Source organism: Pipistrellus kuhlii, unplaced genomic scaffold, assembly GCF_014108245.1.
Source record: "Pipistrellus kuhlii isolate mPipKuh1 unplaced genomic scaffold, mPipKuh1.p scaffold_m20_p_15, whole genome shotgun sequence".
Taxonomy (NCBI): Eukaryota; Metazoa; Chordata; class Mammalia; order Chiroptera; family Vespertilionidae; genus Pipistrellus; species Pipistrellus kuhlii.
In genome coordinates this window covers 47,302,894-47,318,483 of record NW_023425460.1, presented here as the reverse complement: position 1 = coordinate 47,318,483, position 15,590 = coordinate 47,302,894, and the positions used below count along the sequence as shown (strand labels likewise).

Here is a 15,590-nt window from a genome sequence, read left to right as displayed (position 1 = left end):
TGCTTGGCTCATGCGGGAGAGATGGGAAAGGTCTTCTGATGGGAGGAACATGGCGGTCAGAGACGAGGAGGGATGCTGTGGTCTCTCACAGGCCTTTGGCCCCAATGATCCATGGGAGCGGGAGGCTGTGGACAGGCAGGGGGCACGTGCAGGAGGCACATGGGAAAGTCATGGGGACTGGCCCATTTTAGGGAAGAACTCCTTTCCCGAGGCCTCACCAAAGTCTTCTCTTTGTTGTGTCTTCCAGACGTGTGGACAACTACATCCACAGCTGCCTTTCCTACAACAGAAACAACAACAGCAACAACAGGTAAAGGACCCTTCCCCATCCCAGGGCCCATCTCTGCCCCTGACTCACAGCCGGGATGGAACGTGACAGGAAGGGACTCCACATGGGCCATCCTCATCCTTGTCCCTGGAGGGAGGGTGCAGGGGAGGGTCCCAGATTCATGGAGCTCTGCCCTGGGTGGCCAAGGAGGCAGACTGGGACGGTCCTGCTCACCTCCATGGCAATCCTGGGCTCCCTGCCTGGGGCATCCTTAGACCTGGCAGCACAGGATGTGCCCGCTCCCTTCCTGGGATGGCGATGAACCCCTGGGCGTGTGGAAAGCTGACGCCTGCCCTGGGGCGTGGCCCTGAGGGAGCCCCTGAGTCTGGACCCTGCCTCGGGCCGGGAGCTCAGCACAGACATGGAGGGGTGTCCTTGTGCCGTCCTCCAGGGTTCGGGACCGAATCGGGTCTGGCCCTGAGGCTGGTGAACGGCGGTGACCGGTGTCAGGGCCGCGTGGAGGTCCTCTACCGAGGCTCCTGGGGCACCGTGTGTGACGACAGCTGGGACACCAATGACGCCAACGTGGTGTGCAGGCAGCTGGGCTGTGGCTGGGCCAGGTCGGCCCCAGGAAGTGCCCGGTTCGGGCAGGGCTCAGGGCCCATCCTGCTGGACGACGTGAGCTGCTCGGGGCATGAGTCCTACCTGTGGAGCTGCCCCCACAGCGGCTGGAACTCCCACAACTGCAACCACGGGGAGGACGCGAGCGTCATCTGCTCAGGTGCGTGTCTGCCAGCCCTGGGGTCCTTCTGGGCTGATCTGCTGAGATCACACCCACTGCCCTCGCCAGGATCCATCTGAGCCTCCCATGTCCCCCAGGCACTGGAGGGACGCAGGGCAGCGGGCTCCCAGGGGCTAGGGCACGTGCTCAGACTCCATGTCACTGTGGTTGGTCCATGCCCCCAGCACCCTGAAAGCTGAGCCCGGAATGGGCTCCAAGCGCTCTGAGCTCCGGGCTCATGCTCAGCAGGCACCTCATGAGCACAGAGAGCAGACCCCTTGTGCCCCAGGAGCCAGCTCACTGTCCCCTGAAGGGGGTCTGGGCTTCCTTCAGGGAAGGTCGTCCCTGGTGTGGGGGTTGGGCAGCTCCTCCCTCTGTGAGGATGGGGGCACTTGGGGGCTCCAAGATGGTGACAGAGAGGGGACATCCTGAGAGCACAGAGGTCCTCTGTGAAGGAAAAAGAGGGGGAAGGAAGCAGGGGAGGCGGGAGATGGCATGTGGCCAATGAATTGGAAGGAGCCTGTGAGGGCCTTGGGGATGGGGCATTGTGACCCCATGGAAAACTCCAGAAAACTCCTCTCAATATCAGAATGGGTCAAGGCTGAATGGTTGGTGTGCACATCCATTGACCCATTAAGTGGGGTCATTCTCTGAGGTCAACACTAGGTACCAGAGGGCTTGTCCCAGCATGACCCTGGCTTCCTTACACTGGACTGAAGTCCTCGGGCTCAGGGGGCAGCCGATGGCAGGGGACAGAGGGCGTGGCTTCGGAAGGACTGGGAGTTTGGGGTATCACTGCTGTATCCACCCCGAGGCCATGTGCACGGCGTCAGCTCCATGAGGGGAAGCTGAGGGTCATCACCCTGGGACCCGGGCACCTGGGGGTTTGGTGTCTGACTGTCCTTTTCTCCCCTCAGCGGCTCAGCCCTCCACATCCTGGCCAGGTGAGTCCCTGCCACGTCTCCTGGGATGTTGTTCTCTCTGCCCTCCGCTGCAGGTCGGCCCTCTCCAGCTGACTCATGGCTCCTTGAACCCCATTGAAACCAGATCTTTGCCCTCTGTTAACTGGAGTGGGGATTCCAAAGACCCTGTCAGTCCATCCTTCTGAGTTACCCTCAGATACTTGGCAGCTGTCCCTGGGGAGAGCAGCCAATGGTCAGAGAAGTGCCTCCCCTTCCATGAAGGCGGCCCCATGACTCCAGGCTGAGGAGGGCATTGTGGGAGAGTGGGCACTGATGTCCATTGGCTTTCTGATGACAGGACAGCATGCTTCAGCCTTCTCTCCTCCTCTCACACCGGCCCCTGAGGGCCAGCGTGGTCACATGTGCATCCAATGAGGCAGAGACAGTGCTGGGGAAGACAGTGAACACGTGATGAGGGTCCTCTGGGTTCCAGGTCATGTGATTGTCTCCCGGTTCAGTCACCAGGCCGTGACTCTTTCTATCCCAGCTTCAGAGTCAGGCCCAAGCCTCAAGCCACCACTGCATGCCTGGCTCATGCGGGAGAGATTGGAAAGGTCTTCTGATGGGAGGAACATGGAGGTCAGAGACGAGGAGGAGTGCTGTGGTTTCTCACAGGCCTTTGGCCCCAATGACCCATGGGAGTGGGAGGCTGTGGACAGGCAGGGGGCACGTGCAGGAGGCACATGGCAAAGTCACGGGGACCGGCCCATTTTAGGGAAGGACTCCTTTCCCGAGGCCTCACCAAGGTCTTCTCTTTGTTGTGTCTTCCAGACGTGTGGACAACTACATCCACAACTGCCTTTCCTACAACAGAAACAACAACAGCAACAACAGGTACAGGACCCTTCCCCCTCCCAGGGCCCATCTCTGCCCCTGACTCACAGCCGGGATGGAACGTGACAGGAAGGGACTCCACATGGGCCATCCTCATCCTTGTCCCTGGAGGGAGGGAGCAGGGGAGGGTCTCTGACAGGTCCTTGCCTGACATGGTTGGCTGATGACCTGTCTCCAGGGCCTTATGGCAGGAGACTAAACCGAAACCCTCCCCATGGCTCAGGGTCATCCCTAGAGGATCCAGGGACCTGCTGAGACCCAGTGCTGGCTCAGCCTCAGGGCTGCTTTGGCTCACGTCAGGCAGGACCATGGAGGGAAATCAGTGGCTAAAGGGGCCATGGCGTTGTTCTGTCCCAGATTCATGGAGCTCTGCCCTGGGTGGCCAAGGAGGCAGACTGGGACGGTCCTGCTCACCTCCATGGCAATCCTGGGGCTCCCTGCCTGGGGCATCCTTAGACCTGGCAGCACAGGATGTGCCCGCTCCCTTCCCGTGATGGCGATGAACCCCTGGGCGTGTGGAAAGCTGACGCCTGCCCTGGGGCGTGGCCCTGAGGGAGCCCCTGAGTCTGGACCCTGCCTCGGGCCGGGAGCTCAGCACAGACGTGGAGGGGTGTCCTTGTGCCGTCCTCCAGGGTTCGGGACCGAAACGGGTCTGGCCCTGAGGCTGGTGAACGGCGGTGACCGGTGTCAGGGCCGCGTGGAGGTCCTCTACCGAGGCTCCTGGGGCACCGTGTGTGACGACAGCTGGGACACCAATGACGCCAACGTGGTGTGCAGGCAGCTGGGCTGTGGCTGGGCCAGGTCGGCCCCAGGAAGTGCCCGGTTTGGGCAGGGCTCAGGGCCTATCCTGCTGGACGACGTGGGCTGCTCAGGGCATGAGTCCTACCTGTGGAGCTGCCCACACAGCGGCTGGAACTCCCACAACTGCAACCACGGGGAGGACGCGAGCGTCATCTGCTCAGGTACATGTCTGCCAGCCCTGGGGTCCTTCTGGACTCATTTGCTAAGAACACACCCACTCCCCACACCACGACCCCTCTGAGCCTCCCACTGTCCCCCAGGCACTGGAGGGACTCAGGGCAACAGTCACCCAGGGGCTAGGGCACCTGCCTAGACTGCACGTCAGTGTGGTCGGTCTATGCGCCAAGCACCATGAAGTCTGTGCCTGGAAAGTGCTTGAAGGGGCATAAACTCTGGGCTCATGCTCAGCAGGCAGCTTCCTTGGGCACAGAGTGGATCCCCCCTTATGCCCCCGGAGCCAGCTCACTGTCCCCTGAAGGGGGTCTGGGGCTTCCTTCGGGGCAGCCCATCCTTGGTGTGGGGGTTGAGAAGCACCTCCCCACTGTGAGGACGGTGGCATCTGGTGGCTCTAAGATGGTCACACAGAGGGGACATCCTGAGAGCACAGAGGTCCTCTGTGACGGAAAAAGAGGGGGGAGGAAGCAGGGGAGGTGGGAGATGGCAGGTGGTCAATGAATGGAAGGAGCTTGTGAGGGCCTTGGGGATGAGGCATTGTGACCACATGGAAAACTCCAGAAATGGGTGTAACCTCTCAATATCAGAATGGGTCAAGGCTGAGTGGTTGGTGTGCACGTCTATTGGCTCATTTGGTGGGGTCATTCTCTGCTTGTTCTCTGGGGTCAACACCAGAGCCCTGGTGGCCTGTCCCAGCATGACCCTGGCTTCCATACACTGGACTGAAGTCCTCGGGCTCAGGGGGCAGCCGATGGCAGGGAATAGAAGGCGTGGCTTCGGAAGGAATGGGAGGATCCGGGCGGTAGCGTTGTGTCCACCCCGAGGCCATGTGCAGAGTGTCAGCACCCTGTATGGATGCTGAGGATCATCAACATTGGATCTGTGCTGGGCACCTGGGAACTTGCTGTTTACCTCTCCTTTCCTTCCCTCAGCTACTCAGCACTCCATATACTTGCCATTGAGTCCTGAAAACCTCTCTTGGGATGTCCCTCTCCCTGCACACTGCTGCCAGTTGGCCCTGTCTAGGTGACCCATAGCTCATTGAACCCCATGTGCACCACACTTTTGCCCTCTGTCTACTTAACTAGAGAGGGGATTCCAAAGACCCCGTCTGTCCATCCTCTTGAGTTCCCAACAGATATTTGGTGGCGGGCCCGGGGGAGAGCGGTTGTTGGATAGAGAAGTGCCTCTCCTTCCATGAAGGTGGCCCCGAGACTCCAGGCTGAGGAGGGCATTGTGGGAGAGTGGGCTCTGATGCTCACTGGCTTTCTAATGAAGGGACAGCTGGCTTCTCTCTTCCTCTCACACCGGACCCCTGAGCGCCAGCGTGGTCACATGTGCATCCCAACGAGGCAGACAGTGCTGGGGAAGACAGTGAACACGTGATGAGGGTCCTCTGGGTTCCAGGTCATGTGATTGTCTCCCGGTTCAATCACCAGGCCGTGACTCTTTCTATTCCAGTTTCAGAGTCAGGCCCAAGCCTCAATCCACCAGTGCATGCCTGGCTCATGCGGGAGAGATGGGAAAGGTCTTCTGATGGGAGGAACATGGCGGTCAGAGACGAGGAGGGATGCTGTGGTCTCTCACAGGCCTTTGGTCCCGATGATCCATGAGAGCGGGAAGCTGTGGACAGGCAGGGAGCATGTGCAGGAGGCACATGGGGAAGTCACAGGGACTGCCTCCCTCTCCTTTGGGAAGGACTCCTTTCCTGAGTCTCACCACCGCCTTCACTTTGTTTTCCTTCCAGCTGTACCGACACTTCGTCCCTCAACTGCCTTTCCTGCAACAACAACAGGTACAGGGCCCTTCCCCCTCCAGGGCCCTTCTCTGCCCCTGAGCCACAGCCGGGATGGAACGTGACAGGAAGAGGCTCCACATGGCCATCCTCATCCTTGTCCCTGGAGGGAGGGGTCAGGGGAGGGTTTCGGACCAGGTCCTTGTCCCACATGGTTGGCTGATGATGTGTCTCCAGTGGCTTCTGGGAGGAGGCTCAGCTGATTCCTCCCCCGTTGCTCAGGGTCAGTCCTGGAGCGTCCTGGGATTTGCTGAGATCCCAGTGCTGGCTCAGCCTCAGGCTGTGAGGCTCTGTCCTCTCCTATGTGTTCTTGGCCCTGAGTCTGGACCCTGCCTCGGGCCGGGTGTTCAGCACAGACATGGAGGGGTGTCCTTGTGCCGTCCTCCAGGGTTCGGGACCGAATCGGGTCTGGCCCTGAGGCTGGTGAACGGCAGTGACTGGTGTGAGGGCCGAGTGGAGGTCCTTTACAGAGGCTCCTGGGGCACCGTGTGTGACGACAGCTGGGACACCAACGACGCCAACGTGGTGTGCCGGCAGCTGGGCTGTGGCTGGGCCAGGTCGGCCCCAGGAAGTGCCCGGTTCGGGCAGGGCTCAGGGCCCATCCTGCTGGACAACGTCGAATGCTCAGGGCATGAGTCCTACCTTTGGAGCTGCCCCCACAATGGCTGGAACTCCCACAACTGCAACCACGGGGAGGACGCGGGCGTCATCTGCTCAGGTGTGTGTCTGCCAGCCCTGGGGTCCTTCTGGGCTGAGGCTGCTGGGAACTGCCCCTGGAGCCAGCTCACTGCCCCCTGGAGGGGTCTGGGGCTCCCTTCATGGCAGCCCGTCCCTGGTGTGGGGATTGAGAAGCTCCTCCCTCTGTGAGGACAGTGGCACCTGGGGGCTCAAAGATGGTGACATTGAGGGGACATCCTGAGAGCACAGAGGTCCTCTGGGAAGGACAGAGAGGGGGGAGGGAGCAGGTGAGGTGGGAGATGGCAGGTGGCCATGAAAGGAAGGAACCTGTGAGGGCCTTGGGGATGGGGCATTGTGACCACATGGAAAACTCCAGAAATGGGTGTAACCTCTCAATATCAGAATGGGTCAAGGCTGAATGGTTGGTGTGCACATCTGTTGGCTCATTTGGTGGGGTCATTCTCTGCTTGTTCTCTGGGGTCAACACCAGAGTCCTGGTGGCCTGTCCCAGCATTACCCTGGCTTCCTTACACTGGACTGAAGTCATTGGGCTCAAGGAAGGCAGTCGATGGCAGAGGAAAGAGGGCATTGCTTCAGAAGGACTGGGAGCATCCCAGTGTCAGAGTTCTGTCAGTCCCGAGGCCATGTGCACATTGTCAGCTCTGTGTGTGGAAGCTGAGGGTCATCAACATTGGATCTCAGCTGGGTACCTGGGAGCTTGGTGTCTGACTATTCTTTTCTTCCCCCAGCGGCTCAGCCCCCACATCCTAGCCAGTTGAGTCTCGGCCACGTCTCCTGGTTGACCTCTCCTTGCCCACCACTGCTGGTGGGCCTCTCCAGCTGGCCCATGGCTCCTTGAACCCCTTTGGGACCACACTTTTGCCCTCATCTCCTTAACTAGAGGGGGGATTCCAAAGATCTAATCTGTCCATCCTCCTTCTGAGTTCACGTCAGATACTTGGCTGCCGACCTGGGAGAGGGTGATCAGTGGTCAAGGGAAGTGCCTCTCCTTCCATGAAGTTGGCCGCGTAACTCCAGGCTGAGGAGGGCATTGTGGGAGAGTGGGCTCTGATGCTCATTGGCTGTCTAATGAAGGGACAGCTGGCTTCTGGCTTCTCTCTTCCTCTCACACCGGACCCCTGAGCGCCAGCAAGGTCACGTGTGCATCCCAATGAGGCAGAGACAGTGCTGGGGAAGACAGTGAACACGTGATGAGGGTCCTCTGGGTACCAGGACATGTGATTACCTCCCGGTTCAATCACCAGGCCCTGACTCTTTCTATCCCAGTATCAGAGTCAGGCCCAAGCCTTAAGCCACCACTGCGTGCCTGGCTCATGCGGGAGAGATGGGAAAGGTCTTCTGATGGGAGGAACATGGCGGTCAGAGACGAGGAGGGATGCTGTGGTCTCTCACAGGCCTTTGGCCCCAATGACCCATGGGAGCAGGAGGCCGTGGACAGGCAGGGAGCAATGCAGGAGGCACATGGGGAAGTCACGGGGACTGCCTCCCTCTCCTTTGGGAAGGACTCCTTTCCTGAGTCTCACCACCGCCTTCACTTTGTATTTCCTTCCAGCTGTACCGACACTTCGTCCCTCAACTGCCTTTCCTGCAACAACAACAGGTACAGGGCCCTTCCCCCTCCAGGGCCCTTCTCTGCCCCTGAGCCACAGCCGGGATGGAACGGGACAGGAAGAGGCTCCACATGGGCCATCCTCATCCTTGTCCCTGGAGGGAGGGGTCAGGGGAGGGTCTCGGACCAGGTCCTTGTCCCACATGGTTGGCTGATGATGTGTCTCCAATGGCTCCTGGGAGGAGGCTCAGCTGATTCCTCCCCCGTGGCTCAGGGTCAGCCCTGGAGCGTCCTGGGACCTGCTGAGACCCCAGTGCTGGCTCAGCCTCAGGCTGTGAGGCTCTGTCCTCTCCTGTGTGTTCTTGGCCCTGAGTCTGGACCCTGCCTCGGGCCGGGTGTTCAGCACAGACATGGAGGGGTGTCCTTGTGCCGTCCTCCAGGGTTCGGGACCGAATCGGGTCTGGCCCTGAGGCTGGTGAACGGCGGTGACCGGTGTCAGGGCCGCGTGGAGGTCCTCTACCGAGGCTCCTGGGGCACCGTGTGTGACGACAGCTGGGACACCAACGACGCCAACGTGGTGTGCCGGCAGCTGGGCTGTGGCTGGGCCAGGTCGGCCCCAGGAAATGCCCATTTCGGGCAGGGCTCAGGGCCCATCCTGCTGGACGACGTGAGCTGCTCGGGGCATGAGTCCTACCTGTGGAGCTGCCCCCACAGCGGCTGGAACTCCCACAACTGCAACCACGGGGAGGACGCGGGCGTCATCTGCTCAGGTGGGTCCCGTCTTGGAGTCCGGGTTCCTCTCACCCCAGCCAACCAGGAGAGTTCTTCTCACCTCAACCCATGGCCAGAGCTGCCTGGTTCCTGGGAGTTTGGGGTGGCTGTCACCAGGCCGGCCCTCAGGCAGACAGTGGCTCGATGTGCATTAAGAAACGCCCCAACCTCCTTTTTGGGAGCAGAGCCCCGAGGTTACACTTTCCAGGCCGGTCCCGTGGGCCGCTTCCCGCAGCATTTCTCAGGCCACGAGGGGACACAGCAGCCCCCTGCCCTCGTCCTGGGGGGCTTTTGCGACTCACCCTGGGCCCCGAGCCTGACCCCGTGCTTCTCTTTCTAGCAGGTTCTCCAGGCAACGCGACCACCCCAGGTGAGTGCCACGGCCCCGGCTCCCAGGAGTCCAGCTCCGTGTGCAGGAGGAGCCGGCGGGCTCCCCGCCGAATCTCTCCCTGAGGCTCCGGGTTTGCACGGGACGCACCGCGTGCCCCGGATGCTCTGTCCCCGCTCTGCCCGGGAGCCCCTCTGAGCCCGGCCGGGGCGGCCGGGGGCCAATGCCCGTCCAGGTGGACCCCGAGCGGACGGCGGCCGTTCTAGAAACGGGCTGGGTAGAGCCTCTAAGGTTCGTCCGCTGACCAGTTCCTTCACGCGACCGTCCATGGTGGAGGTGCCCACAGTGTGCCGCCTGTCCACCTGCACCCCAGCTCCCCCGCCCGCCCCGGCACCCTCCCCCGCCTGCGGGCACACAGCATGCCTCCTGCACGCGCACACGCGCTCTCCACGTGGCCCCTGCCAGCCGGGTGGCTTCCGGTGTGTGTGTGTGTGTGTGTGTGTGTGTGTGTGTACATCTAAACTACTGTTTGAAGTATCACATGTGTCTCCTTTCCCCCCACTGGCCTCTCCCAGCCGCTCCCACCTCCTCCCAGCTCAGGCTGGGAGCTCCGGAGGGCGAGGCCTGTGGCCAGCATCTCGCTGTGGCCCACAGCGTGGGCTCAGCGGTTGCACTGAGGACGGCAGGAGACTGACCATGATCTTTCCTCTCTGTCCGCAGGGCCTCACTACACCAGCACCAGGCCAACGGGTAAGCCCCAGCGCCCTCCCCTCCGTGACCACGACCCTGGGCGAGACAGCGGGAATGGCGAGGCATGGCTTCCCTCCTGTCCCTCCGCCTCCGGGACAGCCCAGCTGGGGCCCCTCCTGTAGGGTTTCTGTCTTGGGAATTGTCTAAAAATGCCCCTCTCTTGCCCGGCCAGCATGTTCAGTGATTACTGTTGACCTAGGAACCAGGAGGTCAGGGTTCGATTCCCGCTCAGGGCACAGGCCCGGGTTGTGGGCTCGATCCCCAGTAGGGAACGTGCAGGAGGCAGCCGGTCCATGATTCTCTCTCATCATGGATGTTTCTATCTCTCTCTCCCTCTTCCTCCCTCTCAAAATCAATAAATATAAAAACTGAAAGATAATAAAAAGTAAACTCCCCCGTCCCCGCGCGGTGAGGGGCCGTGTGCTCTGGGTCACGGGCGTCTGCGTCTGTCCCGGCAGCCGCGGCAGTCTGCGGGGGCTTCCTGTCACGGCCCTCGGGGCACTTCACCAGCCCGTCCTTCCCCGCGGGCTACCCCAACAACGCCCGGTGCGTGTGGGACATCGAGGTCCAGAACAACCACCGCGTGACCGTGGTCTTCAGAGACGTGCAGTGAGTGGGGTGCAGGGCGGCCGCGGGGCCTGGGGGGCCTCGGGGGGCCTCGGGGGCGTGGGGGAGGAGGGACAGAGCAGGCGCCGTGGGAGAGAGGCTGCTCGCTGGCGTTCTGCCTGTGGGGCAGCCGAGGCAGTGGGGCCAGGGCAGGGCCTTGGCTTTGGTCAGTGTGGTCACTACTGCCCAGTGTGGCCATATCATCACTCGCCTGTCCTCAGCCGAAAGAGAGGGATGAGCCGGCCGGTGTGGCTCAGGGATTAGCGTCCACCTATGACCCAGGAGGTCATGGTTTGAGTCCCAGTCAGGGCACACACCCGAGATGTGGGCTCCATCCCCAGCAGGGGGCGTGCAGGAGGCAGCCGATCCATGATTCTCTCTCATCATGGATGTTTCTCTCTCTTCCCCTCTCCCTCCTTCCTCTCTGAGATCAATAAAAACATATCTTAAAAAAATAGAGGATGGGCTGAAACCAGTTTGGCTCAGTGGATAGAGAGCATCGGCCTGCGGACTGAAAGGTCCCAGGTTCGATTCCGGTCAAGGGCATGTACCTTGGTTGTGGGCGCATCCCCAGTAGGGAGGTGTGCAAGAGGCAGCTGATTGATGATTCTCTCTCATCGATGTTTCTAACTCTCTATCCCTCTCTCTTACTCTCTGTAAAAAATCAATAAAACATATATATATTTTAAAAATAGAGAGATAAGCCCTGGCCTGGTTGGCTCAGTGGGTAGAGTGTCAGCCCTCAGACCGAAGGGTCACAGGTCGGGGTGCGTGTGGAAGGCAGCCCATCTGTGTGTCTGTCACACCGATGCTTCTCTCTGTCCCATGCCCTCCCTCCTGCTCTCCCTGAAGGCCAATGGGAAATGCTCTCAGGTCAGGGTTAACAGACCAGCTTTCTAACAGGCCGGGCCCCTGTCCGCAGGCTGGAGAGCAACTGCAACTACGACTACATCCAGGTGTTCGACGGCCCTGCCCTCAGCGCCCCGCTCCTCGGCCGCGTCTGCCACGGCTCCAGGGACTCCTTCACGTCCTCCTCCAACTTCCTGTCCGTCCGCTTCGTCAGCGACGGCAGCGTCACCAGCAGAGGCTTCCAGGCCGACTACTACTCCCGCCCGTCCAACCACAGCACCCGTGAGTCCCGGCTCCTCCCCTCCAACCACAGCACCCCTACGTCCTCCTCCTCTCCAACCACAGCACCCCTACATCCCGGCTCCTCCCCTCCAACCACAGCACCCCTACGTCCCAGCTCCTCCCTCCAACCACAGCACCCCTACGTCCCAGCTCCTCCCCTATAACCACAGCACCCCTACGTCCTCCTCCCCTATAACCACAGCACCCCTACGTCCCAGCTCCTCCCCTATAACCACAGCACCCCTACGTCTTCCTCCCCTCCAACCACAGCACCCCTACGTCCTCCTCCCCTATAACCACAGCACCCCTACGTCCCAGCTCCTCCCCTATGACCGCAGCACCCCTACGTCCTCCTCCCCCGGCATCCTCAGTGGCCAGACGGCAGACCAGAGCCACCCGGCAGGTCCCCGGGCCGGATCTGCCGCTGGAAGGGACCAGGGGCCCTGGGTCTGGGGACTCTGGCTGCCCAGACACGCGGGCCAGGGCCAGAACTGGGGTGGGCAGTGCCCGCCGCACTGTGGTCAGGGCGGGTGCAAGAGGATGAGCTGAGTGGACGCCGTGCCCGGGGGGAGGTGGCCGGGGGGGGCCTGTGACCACCCAGGTGAGGGGTCCCGGGCTGTGTCCTGAGACCTGCTGCCGGGAGCCCTGGTCGCTGCGCCGGGCCCAGCAGAGGCCGGTGGCCTCGAGCGGAGGTTGCAGGGGACGGACGGACAGTGACCGGCGGGCAGGTGCTGTCCCAGCCCTTTTCCGTCGGGACTTTGAGCCCTGCCGGCTCCCTGGCCCCCGGCCCCTGTTCCACAGCGTCCCCACGCTGCGCGTCCCTGACTGGCCGGACACCTCCTCCCACACCGGCCTCCGTGTCCTTTGCTTTTGTTTTCCTCCTCGGAGGACATCGTCCATGGATGTTTAGAGAGGGGGAGGGGGAGACAGAGAGAGAAACATCCACGTGAGAGAGACACATCGGTTGCCTCCGTGAGGCCGGGGATCAAGCCAGCCACCGAGGAACTTGCCCTTGACTGGATTCGAACCCGAGACCTTCAGTCCATGGGTTGACGCTCTACTCACTGGGCCCCAGCAGCCAGGACCTGCCTCCATTTCTCCATCCGGGCACACAGGGCAGCTGGGGTGGGGGCATGCCCTAATGGGGACCACCTTTGTCAGCCCCTCGGGGGCACAAGGGGGGCAGCCCCCGGCAGGTTTGGGGCGCGCGCTGAGCCTCTGCCCTCACCCCCAGAGCTGCTGTGCCTGCCGGACCGGATGCAGGCCAACGTGAGCCTGAGCTACCTGCAGGACCTGGGCTTCTCGGCCAGCGACCTGGTCATCCCCCGCTGGGAGGGTGTGCAGCAGTGCCAGGCCCGGGTCACGGCGAGCCAGGTGACCTTCACCATCCCGTACGCGGGCTGCGGCACCGTCCAGCAGGTGAGCCGCCCTCCCGCGCCCCCACGGGGCCCGATCCTCCCCGCGACGCCCCCGCGGGGCCCGGATCCTGGGGCCGGGGGACGGGGTTGAGTCCGGAAAACCGGAACATGATCGGGTGAAGGCGCCCGTGCCCCTCGCCGCTTCCAAACCACAGCACCCCTCCACAGGGAGGCGGCGGCGGGCGGTATCCCCACTGTCCAGCGGAGGCGCCCGGCAGGCTGCCAGGCTCGTCCATCGTCCCAACCACGGCCGCCGCCAGGGCTTCAGGGGCCTGAAGCCCCCAGGGCTCGGGGTGGGGCTCGGGGTGGGGCTCGGGGTGGGGCTCGGGGCTGGGCCCGTTAGGGGAGGGGGGGCAGGCACACCCCATCTTCCTCCTGTGAGGTGCCAGGCGGCCTCACCGATCAGGGTCCCCATGGAAGCCGTGATGGCATTTGTTTGGGGCTCTTCCTTGCATAAGCGCCCCCCCTCTCCCGGCCTGGGAACTGCGACCCGGCAAGCCCATGGCCTCTGACCCTCGGAGCCTCTGGGAAGGGGACCGCTTCCCTCTCGCCTCGCTGGGGCCTCCGGGGCCCGTTCACCTGCTCCTCTGGGCCGGTCGGGGTATTGGGCAGCGACCCTTCCCCTCCCTCCTTACCACCCCCCCTCCCCCGTGCTCTGCTCGGCGTCTGTCCCACCCCTGCCATTGTCTGGATACTCACGATGCTGCCGGCTGCTCCAGACCGGCCACCCTGGGAGGAGGCGGCCTGTCTGAGAGCTCACAGGCCTGGTCCCCAGAAACATCCCCCTGACCAGGCGGCGGGCACAGCACCGGGACCCGAGACCGACACCCCGAGAGCGTGCTGCATGCTGGGAGCCCCGGTCAGAAAGAGCCTGCGGTGCAGGAGGGACAGGAAGTGCTCCTGTCGCCATGCCAACCCAGCTGTCCGTCTGAGCTCAGAAAGTTCTTTCCCAGAAACTGGCTGCCACCTGGCTTTTATTTTTTTAATATGTTTGAATTAATTTCAAAGAGGAAGGGAGAAGGAGAAAGAGAGAGAGAATCATCCACAATGAGAGAGAGAGTCATGGACCGGCTGCCTCCTCCACGCCCCCCACTGCGGATGGAGCCTACAACCCGGGCCTGTGCCCTCACTGGGAATCGAACCGTGAGCTCCCGGTTCCTAGGTCGACGCTCACCCCTGAGCCACCCGGCTGGGCCTGGGCGGGTTGTGAAGCACTCGGAGTCCCTTACTCCGGACTCTGATGAGAGTGGCAGTGAGATGCCCCCGCAGGGCGTCCGCCTGACCCCTCTCCCGCCTCCCCCGCAGCTGGACAACGACACCATCACCTACGCCAACACCCTGCAAGCGGCCCGCCCCGCGGCCAGCGGCCTCATCCAGCGGCGGCCCAGCCTGCACCTCCACGTGAGCTGCCGGATGCTGCGGGACACCTGGGTGGACCTCATGTACGTCGCCCACGACAACACCGCGGTCCAGGAAGTGCAGTACGGCCACTTCGCCGTCAACATGTCCTTCTACACGTCGCCCGCCTTCGCCTACCCCGTGACCTCGCACCCCTACTTCGTGGGCCTGAGCCAGGACCTGTACGTCCAGGCCGAGGTCCGCGGCGCTGCCGCCATGGCCCTGTTCGTGGACACCTGCGTGGCATCGCCCTCCGCCGACGACTGGGCCTCCGTGACCTACGACCTCATCCGGAGCGGGTAAGCCGCGCCCTTGCGTGCGAGAGCCTGCCGCGGGCGGGAGCCACGGCCTCGGGCCCGGGAGCTCCGCAGAGCCCGTCGGGGCTCCGCTCCGGTCAGGAGGGGGCGCCTGGCGCGTGGCATGGCTCCCCCAGGCCACCGGGCCAGGGGACCGTCCACGGGGTGAGGCCCCGGGTGGGGAGCTCCGGGCAGGCCCTGCGTCACAGGGCGCGGGCGTGGCGGGAAAGCCTCCAGGTGGAAGCAGATCGAGAGGAGATGCCAGACGCCAGCTGCACCTTCTGGGGGGCAGTGGCACCCCTCAAGCCAGTGTGCACCCACCACGGGAGCAGGAGGACGCCCACATAGGGGCCGTTGGGGGGATGAGTGAGCGCGGAGGTGGGGTTCGGGCAGAGAGGATCCAGCGGGCGGTCCTCAGTGGGCGTGGCCAAGGGTGCCCCTTGACGCCCCAAATCAGCTGAGAATGGACGTTCTCACCGTCCTACGCTCCAGGCAGACGTGCGAGGGGACGGGAGAAGGTGGGGGTGAGAGGGGGGCGGCAGGGGGCCAGGTGGGGGGCACAGGAGGCGTGGGCGGTCCAATCCCACGCCAGGCGCATCCCAGTCGGCCGGCCGGGCCCCTGCGCGCTGACGGGCCCTCTCCTCGCAGGTGCGTGAGGGACGACACCTACCAGACCCTCCCCGCGCCAGCCGGCCTCGCCCGCTTCCGGTTCCGCTCCTTCCACTTCCTGCGCCGCCTCCCGGCCGTGTACCTGCACTGCAAGGTGCTGGTGTGCCGGGCCCACGACCCCGCCTCCCGCTGCCACGGCGGCTGCCAGCCCCGGCCCCGGCCACGGCGGGACCTGGGCGCCTTCCAGGAGCAGGTGGACGTGGTCCTGGGCCCCGTCCGGCTGCAGGAGCCGTAGCCGGGACAGCAGGAGCCTGGGTAGGTGGTCGCCCTCGACATCCCCCCCTCCTTCCCCCACCCCCACCCGCCGGGGGACGCGGGGGTCCCGGACACGTCTGTGGGGTCAGCTCCGCCGGGCGGTGG

The 15,590-nt window shown here is 63.2% G+C and overlaps 1 protein-coding gene across 1 annotated transcript; it reads left to right on the top strand.

Annotated features, from left to right (window-relative positions):
- Positions 1-247: 247 nt before the first annotated feature.
- Positions 248-15,465, top strand: LOC118719051 (deleted in malignant brain tumors 1 protein-like; the record flags this gene model as incomplete). Its single annotated transcript, XM_045582225.1, has 15 exons — positions 248-289; positions 717-1,049; positions 1,967-1,993; positions 2,783-2,824; positions 3,475-3,811; positions 6,014-6,333; positions 7,867-7,914; positions 8,304-8,633; positions 8,978-9,004; positions 9,683-9,712; positions 10,171-10,321; positions 11,241-11,449; positions 12,684-12,868; positions 14,173-14,564; positions 15,210-15,465. Coding segments are annotated over 15 exons (2,729 nt in total), but the record flags the coding sequence as incomplete, so codon positions are not given.
- Positions 15,466-15,590: the final 125 nt, after the last annotated feature.